The sequence below is a fragment of the Podarcis tiliguerta genome (genome assembly GCF_965153285.1).
Source record: "Podarcis tiliguerta genome assembly, chromosome: 5".
NCBI classification, from domain to species: Eukaryota; Metazoa; Chordata; class Lepidosauria; order Squamata; family Lacertidae; genus Podarcis; species Podarcis tiliguerta.
This window is the reverse complement of record NC_139538.1, coordinates 50,471,231-50,480,117: the sequence shown is the minus strand read 5'-3', so window position 1 is coordinate 50,480,117 and position 8,887 is coordinate 50,471,231. Positions and strand designations below refer to the sequence as shown.

Below are 8,887 nucleotides of genomic sequence, written 5' to 3'. Positions count from 1 at the left end.
GCTCCAAGACACTTTCTGATGCACCTTCCATGATCATGTGAGGAAGCCCGCAGACTGGAACCGGTTCACGTCTGGCAGACGCATGGAGATACCAATGTGTCTGAAAGATGCCTTAAGTGGTCAGATGCATTAGGTACAGGGATCCTAATTGTAGCTGCGATTTAAGTAAATAAAAGCCCAAGGGACAACCTTTGGAATTAAGAATTGTTACTTATTTTTTATTCTTTTAAGGCAACGACAGCATTCTGGTTTGGGCTCGTCCAAGCCTATTCCTTGGAGATCTCTTTTGTCACTTGCTGCCACGATTCCCTCCCGCGCCGGTGCGTGAGGTGGGGTGGCAAAGGGGAGGGGGGACAGGCCGCTCACTTCCAAGGGGAGGGGCTCTGCAGAAATCCGAGCAGCCAGAGCCTTGCAGCAGGGAAGAAAAGGCTGGTGAACACACACGCAGAGAAAGAGACATAGACACAGGGGTCAAACGCTAAGCCCGTCCCTTTGGCTGTCTACACAGCCAGCGGTGGGTGGAGAAGGAGGAGGAGGAGGAAGGCGAAGACGCGAGCAGAAAGAAGCCTCGCCTGCAGAACTGGGAAGGGAGCGACTGCAGCACAGCCACCTCGCCCGCGCTCCCAATGGCTCCGGCTGCCGAGTGAAGCGAGCGACGAGCTCGGTCCCTGGCGGCTGAACACGCCTGGCGAGGCTGAAGGACGGAGCCGAGGGCGCAGTGAACGCCTCCAGCCATGGCGGGGACGGAAGGCGTCACGGCAGGTAATGGGGCTTGCGGGGAGGGTGGGCAGGCGGGGGCAGCGCGCCTCGCGTGGAGGGGGCTTGCCTTCGGGAAAAGCGCACCTCTCCAAAATGCGCGTCGTAGGCGATGCGGGGGGGGGGGAGCCCCAGCTGGGAAGGCGCTGCGGGTCTGGGCTCGTGGGGTACGAGGGAGCGGGGCCGGAGGCGGGGGGGGGGGTGCTGAGGGCCGCGATCGACCCCCGGCTACATCGTGGGAGCCGGATGCCGGCGTCGCGGTTTCTCTCCGCCCCATCAAGGAAACTATCAATAGGGCTGGATCTTGGGTGGTTCTTGCAGGAGACCGTCTAGATTCAGAAATGAAGCCGAGTCTCTGGGTGATGGATGCGCAGTCCCTCCCAGAGGCAGGTATTGCTTGGACGCCGCTGTGTCAGCAGCCTGAGCTGCATATCTGGAGGGTATGTGCAGAAAACGCAATGCACCCACATGCATGCATGCATGAGTTTATGCACACGTGGGATGTGGCAACGTTTTGTGTACGAGTCATATGGCGGCAGGAAGGGGCATACTACAGGGGTCGACGTGTAAATGTTGCTTTAGGATTTGCTTTTGCGCAAAAGGCATCCTTAAGGCAGGACTTCCCTTCATTCGTGAACAGACCTTGCACAGTAATCAACACCTACCTATGAATTTACAACGCGGCGCACGTAGGGCAGAGGATGGTCGCAAGCAGCCTTTTATATTTGCGCGGCTGCTGCGCGGACGTCTGGAGACGCCTCGGTGTGCAAGTCCAGTTAACAGCCCATGACTTGACTCCACTATCCTGAGCCTCCGGGACCGTCTAGCCAGTAGGAAGTGGGCGGGGGCAAGATCCTTGAGGAGGTGATCTGGGGGGGGGGGATGCCCTGAGGCTAATAATGATTTTTTGGAGAGGTGCTTTTTCTCCCTACTCCCACGCTTAGTTCCCCCACCCAGCCCACTTCTCTTCCTTGCAAGTTGCGCTCCAGAAGACAGCAGGAGTTACCATACTTGCAAAGTGCCTCCGCCCCGTTTCTGCCAAAGCCGGCCTGCCGTCACGTGGGGCTTCGGGGGGAACCGACTGCGCCAGATGGGGAGGCGAAGCGGCCGGCTATAGTATCCAGGTGAAAAAACAATGCGGAGGAATCCGAGGCGGGCACGTCCCCCGCCTCCGCGGCGTTTCTCTCTCTCTCTCTCTCTCTCTCTCTCTCTCTCTCTCTCCGGCCAGGCTGCAGGGAGGGGGTGCGCCCCATCTCTCCGCATGTGCTCTGCGGCTGGGCGGGCACTGAGCCAGAGATCGCCCAGGCTGGCAGTGCAGCGAAAATTTCCCAGAAGCTGCGATGGCCAGCTCCCTTCCTTGCTCCTCTGCCTCTTGCGGATCTTTTCCAGGAAGAAAAAAAAAAAAAAGCGGGAGGGGCTTCTAATTCTCAGGATTCAGGAAGGATATGTGAGGGAGCAGACAGAAGCGACTGAGATCATGGCGAACAGGGATTGGAAGCGGATGGGTGGGAAACCTCATTCTTCCAGCGGTTCCTTTTGCAGGCTTTTTTTCCTCTTTGGGAATCGGACACTAGAGTCGCACCACCCAAATCGCCGACAGCCTCGCTTAGCTGCAGTGGCCGGTTCTTTCTCCTTCACTGCCGGGCCCTGCTTTCCCCCTATTCCTCACTTATTCCTTACTTATAAGAGGGCATGCCATTCAGCACAGTGACACTGCACTTTGCGCAGCCTCTGTGAGGTTGCAAAGAGCTGGTCCGCAAGGGGACTCTTAGGATGGCTTCATTGGGTGCTCTGCCTTGCATTTCCACAGTATGGGTGGCCGGAAGCTGTGACCCACCTGATGTTGTAGATAGCTCAGTGGGTAGAGCGTGAGACTCTTAATCTCAGGGTCATGTTGGGCAATAGTTTCCTGCATTGCAGGGGGTTGAACTAGATGACCACTGGGGTCCCTTCCAACTGTACAATTCCAAGATTGCAGCTCCCTTCAGCCCCAGCCTGCATGGCCAACGGCCTGCATCCCGAGGGCCACAGGTTTTCCCGATGTAAACCTAAACCAAGTAGAAAGTAGAGCATACACCCCCACTTAGTATTATTTCAGCTCCATTTTTTTCAACACTGGTCCAAACGGCAATTGGGCTAGTATAATTTCTGGGTGGAAATGTCACTGCCCCCACTTTGCAACTTGCATATGCTTGGGGGTGTGCATTCCTTTCTAAGGGGTTATCCGTATTGCGCCCCCTTTCCCTTGCTCTATCTGCCAACCTGGCCCCTCATGTCCCTGCCCCATCACTGAAGGAGGCTCTGTTAATGGTCCCCCATGGCTCAGATGCGCAGCTTGTAACTGCTTGGAAGCAGGGCATTCAGTGTCGTGGTCCCCAGTTTGTGGAGCTCCCTTCAAACCGAGATTAGACAGACCTCTTCGTTGTCAAATTTCAGGTGCATGACTAAGACTTTCTTGTTCCAGCAGGCATTTTACAATAAAGGTTTATTGTTTTAATTGTCCCATTTCCCATGGGCTGTACACCACTGAGAAGTGCAAATAATTAAGTAGTATATGCATGTATATTATTTAATAGATCAAGGAGAAGAGACTAAAATGGGGGTGGGCATAATGGGCAATTGGACAACCCTAGGCCTGGCCCTGTCTTCTCAAGATTCTGTGGTGTAGGTGTGGCTGGTGAAGAATTGTGGGCTGCTTGAGGGTATCTGATGTATCTGATGGGCTGGCTGGACTGATAAAACACAAGCAGGTAATAGTGACGCTTTAACCTGTGTAATTTGCTTCGTGGTTGTGAGTTTCATAGAAAATGGGAAATCCTTTGTCTTTGAGTCCTTAGATTTGTACCCGTTTACATTGTGGTGACAGTGTAAAGAGAGACTTAAATCTCAAAGCCGCTTCATCTGTATGCAGCCTGCAAGGAAGTGGTGCATAATCAAGTTATTTAAATGCAGGGCACCTGAAACAGGGAGGAAAGGACATCATTTACGGAAAGTGGAATTGTGAAAAGTGGGGGGGGGGGGACACAATCTTAAGATAGTTGGTTTTTATTTGCTGATAGTGAAGAGTGCTGGAAGCTAATAATATCTATTTATTTCCCGCAAATTAAAAAGAGTGTTGCTCTTTGAAATCTGTTTCCCAAATATCAATTTGGAAATTGCTCTTTTTTGGCTGAACATGTTCAAAGCATTAGAGAGAAATGGCACTGGAGAAATGAGAAAAGTGGAAAAGCTGGTTTACTCAGCTGTCATATGATGGATGTCACATATTTCTCCCCACATGATTGTTGAATCTGGTATAAACTGATGCTAAAAGAAAGCCAAGTAGGAAGGCTTCTATGGTATTCAAGAACTTGATTCAGTAGAGTACCCATTTGTCATATATGCAATGCTGACATCTGGTTTATTCACTGATATACGTAGTGAACAACAGTGTTGTTGTTTAAAAAAAATGTAAATAATGATGTTGCATTCTGAAACTGTTACATGGCAGAACTAATGGTGATGAAATTTGATTGTAGTAAAAACTTTGCTACGAAGACAAAACTGCCTAAATCAAACTCAAGCAGTAAAAGATTGCAGCAGGCATCTGCTATTAATTATTTTTATGGTTACAGGTCCTACAGCACTGCGGTCTTTTGAGCATAAGCCTCAGACAGACAGCAGAGTTGATCCCCTGAAGCTTTAGATACCACCAACCCAAAGAAGTGCAATGCATTTGGTTTGAATGGTGTCTGTTTAGCAGATCTTTTAGGTGAAACATAGCGCTTACAAACTCAGAGGTCCAGACTGTAAAAAAGAAAAAGACAAGCAAACCAAAGAAACCTAGGGAAAACCTGTTTGGTCTACCCTCTCCAGAAACACTGGAAAGTGTTGTGCGATGCTTATTGGGTGGTCTTCTGTGGGAGTGAGATTCAAGGACATCAGCTGCAGTGGATCTCTGAAGTCGCAGCACAGAAAAGGAGTTTGCCTTGTACAAGTGAAAAAAAGCAATTAGTAGCTTGCAGAAACTTTGAATTGTTTTTTTGTAAAGGCAGAGTTGGGGAACTTGTTGCCCAGCAGCTGTTGTTAGATTCAAGTGCCCATGTTCCCTGATCGTTGTGTCTACTGGCAGGGGCTGATGGGAGTTGGAGTCTAACAACATTTGGAGGGCCACAGTTTCCCCTTTCCTGCTTCCAAGCACAGGAGCCCTGCTGGGTGATGGGAGAAGATGCTCTCCTGCTGGAACAAAGTGGCAGAACTTCCTGTGAGAAGTAGCACCTCTGTTCCAATATAGTGTCAGTTCCATTGATATTAACTGTGGTGTCAAAGACTGAGGGGCAGGATCTCATCCACAGATAAAGCTCCCTTCCCATTATTTCCCCAGAGTCTAAATAGAAGCTTGAATTACTGCTTGTGGGCCACTCTGGGGGCACCCCTTTCCACTGGGAACTAGGATAGAAGGCTCTGGTGAGATCCTATCAGAACTCACAGTAGGCCAGCAGGACTAAGAGCAACCTTTGGCCCTCCTGACGTTGCTGAACTACAACTCCCATCAGCCCCAGCAACTACGGCCAATGGGCAGGGGTAATAGGAGCTGGAGTTCAGCAACAGATTAAGGGGTGGAAGTGGCATGATGAATTGGTATTATGAAACAGTAGTGGGTGGGTTGGTTGGTTGGTAGGATGCTGCTGTCACCTGACACCTGGTGGCATTGCTGTTGCTTACTGCCTGGGAGAGGGGAAAGGTTGGTGTCCTAACGCACCTGGGGATCCAATCAGGAGCTCCTGCCAGTGAATTTGCACTGTGTTCACTTTGCCCCCCCCCCCCATGGTAAACAGCAGCTGTGACGGACCAGGTGACGGTGATGGCCCAGTACAATGTCCACCACTGGAAGCAAGTGAGGCACCGCTGGAAGAGATGCTGTATTCTAGTATTCAAGCACAGACCTTGTATTTGCGCATCAAGTCTCATAATGCATATCTGTATGTTCCAAATATGAAATTGGCACTGTAGGAAGTGAATCATTGTTTATTACATTTAATTAAATGCTTTTACAAAGAAAGGTTTTAAAGGAACCGAAATCTTTTCATTTAAGACCCAGTAGAACTACAGTGCTTTATTAACAAAGCTTTATTTCTTATTTGGTCTGTGTACATCTAATCAATCCTATTCGAATCTCCAGTAGTTAAGTACTACATAATTTGGTGGGGCTTACTTTCAAGAGCAGGGACGCGGGTGGCGCTGTGGGTAAAACCTCAGTGCCTAGGGCTTGCTGATCACATGGTCGGCGGTTCGAATCCCCGTGGCGGGGTGAGCTCCCGTCTTTCGGTCCCAGCTCCTGCCCACCTAGCAGTTCGAAAGCACCCTTAAGTGCAAGTAGATAAATAGGTACCGCGTTATAGCGGGAAGGTAAACGGTGTTTCCATGTGCTGCACTGGTGCCGGCTCACCAGAGCAGCTTCGTCACGCTGGCCACGTGACCCGGAAGTGTCTCCGGACAGCGCTGGCCCCCGGCCTCTTATGTGAGATGGGCGCACAACCCTAGAGTCGGACACGACTGGCCCGTACGGGCAGGGGTACCTTTACGTTTACCTTACTTTCAAGAGCATGCTAGATAATAACAATTGATAATAACTGGTGCAATGGGCAGAAAGGAAATATGGGGCCACCACTGCTTAGGAGCATCTAAAGGGAGAAATGCCCATGTTCTTGCTGTGAGAGTGTTGCAAGGGAGGCCGAGGCAGCTGTGGCAGCATAGGTTGATGGCATCAATGCACCCCGTGCCTGCGATGGGTGCTTCTAGTGCAGGGGTGAGGAACTGGATCTGACTGGTGGGTTGGATCCAGACCCCTCCCAAGCCCAGCAGACCACTTTGACAGGGGGTTGAGGTCGCCCGCCTCTCAATTACTGAAGGGGAAAGACTCCCCGGACTAGGAACCTGATCCACCCACAGTACCTCCATCTCTTCAGGACATTATATGGCACTTGTAAAAGTGCAGGTCCTGCAGATTGAAGCGGTCAGGTTCTGAACTGGGGTAATCCAATTAAGAGAGTAGAGATGCCCATTCTTTATGCAAGGAATCTCCCGAATCACTATGAAGACAGTCCAAAAAAGGCTGATTCAAGTTGCATTGGTATGGAAAGCACATTTCACCCCAGGGGCATCTAAATCTAGGGCGGCGGTTACAGCAATTACCATTAGGAAGCATTGTAACACTTTTGCAGGCTGACCCTTTGCATGCTTACTCAGAAGGAACTCTCAGTGTGTTCCGTGGGGCTTATTCCCAGGGAACTATGCATAGCATTGCATCTTTAAAGCCGCCATCTCTTCTTTGAAGTTGTAATCCTGTATTGTATACACTTACTGGGAGAAAGCCTGATTGAACTCAGTGGGTCATATTTCTCAGTAGACATATGTATACAGTGGTACCTCAGGTTACAAACACCTCAGGTTACAAACAGTTCGGATTACAGACTCCACTAACCCGGAAATAGTACCTCGGGTTAAGAACTTTACCTCAGGATGAGAACAGAAATTGTGGCGGCGGCAGCAGGAGGCCCCATTAGCTAAAGTGGTACCTCAGGTTAAGAACGGTTTCAGGTTAAGAACAGACCTCCAGAACAAATTAAGTTCATAACCAGAGGTACCACTGTATAGGATTGTGCTGTAAAGTGTCTATATTGACCTCTGTTTTCAAGTGTGACTATTTTTCCGAAGCTTTCATCAAATTGGAGTTTGTGGTTTTGAGCTATTTCTCTGGGTAAGATCTGTTCATGCAGTTTTTCTGACAAAGATGGTCTGCTCATAACATTGACTATTCCCAACAGTATGTAGAAGCATTTCCTCCTCTCATTTTGGAATGACACAAGCAAATGGTTCTGCCATTGTTCATGATGCAGCAGTTCTGATGATACAGGTAGTGCTATAAAAATTAGGAGGAAAGAGGGATTAAAGACCAAGAACAAACCCAATGCAAGTTGCTTTAGCAGCAATTTGTGACTTTTAAATCCCTAAAATGAAAGAGCACTGCCGGTGCCAGCAGCTGCAGAGGAGCTCCAGCTTCTGAGCTTGCATCTGTAAGAGAGTAGGATGGATCATTCATGTCCTGGAGGGCAACATCAGCCTTCACTTCTTGCAGGATGATGGAATAGCCACAAAGAGTGGGCAGTTCTTATAGCAGGGATGGGGTGCCAGTGGTCTTTCAGATGTTTCTGGATTATAGCTCCCATCATCCCAGAGCAGTGGCCCATGGTGGCTGGGGCTAATGTGAGTTGGAGTTCAACAACACCAACATTCCCTGTTCTTGTCTTAGAAGATGGTGGAATATCTGAGGAGGCTTTCAGCCATGGGCTGAAGCGGTCCTTTCTGCTTTGTGTTCACATTACTGTGCGCCATCATCTTTGCACAGAAGGAGCAGGAGATTTAACCATGTGAACCTATACAGGGTGATTCTAACCCCCACATTTATTCAGTGGGACTTGCTTTTTTCCAACTGTACATTGGATCTCCAACCTGGATGACAACAATCCTGAGATTGCTTCTAGGAAGCAAGTTTCAAAGCTCTGCAAATGAAGAATGCCATAAAAATAAGATGAAGAAATAAGGTTTTGTTAAGATCAGCCTGACTGCATTGATGCACTGGAAGAAACTAAATGCTTTTTGACCATATATGAAAACTCCCAAATAAATAATGACCTTTAGATTTCACTGTCCAGGCTACTGAGGACTTGATGAGGCAAAAGCAGGGAAATGCTGTCCTGGCTGCTTGTTTCTTGGATGCAAAAGCCTCTTACGGCAGTGCAAGCTTTAAGCAGTACCCCCCACTGTTTTGATTACAGGATGTGTGCTCCACTGTGGTGTCCATGGAAACCCCAGAGAAAAAAGGTGCAATATTAGCTAAATTAAGCTACACTGGAATTCAAATCAACCTCTTCCTTCTTGAGAGGTGTTAAAAATATAGTAGTAACAGGCACATGGCAAACATCATGTTTTTCACACAGGTTTCAATATTTGTGAAATTGTCATAGTCAGAGCATCAATGCATCATAGTCCATGAACTGAGTCATGTTCAATCGCGTGTGGCTTTGCAATGTGTGATATGTGCCAAAAGAAATACAGGATTGCCACGTTGTTGCCTATCTGGGTGTTGTTG

The 8,887-nt window shown here is 49.0% G+C and overlaps 1 protein-coding gene across 5 annotated transcripts in view; it reads left to right on the top strand.

Moving 5' to 3' along the window:
- Window positions 1-335: 335 nt before the first annotated feature.
- The window catches only part of HSPA12A (heat shock protein family A (Hsp70) member 12A), a 47,930-nt gene continuing 39,378 nt past the window's right edge, over window positions 336-8,887 (top strand). For 3 of the 5 annotated variants that reach the window (XR_014511328.1, XR_014511329.1, XM_083440687.1), the window contains exon 1: window positions 337-762. Coding sequence is in view for 2 of the 5 variants with exons in the window: in XM_083440687.1 (XP_083296813.1) it covers window positions 735-762 (28 nt within the window). In the remaining 3 variants the exon portion in view is untranslated. Of the gene's footprint in view, window positions 763-8,887 lie in introns of all 5 variants that reach the window. The other 2 variants (XR_014511327.1, XM_083440688.1) reach the window with 1 other exon arrangement.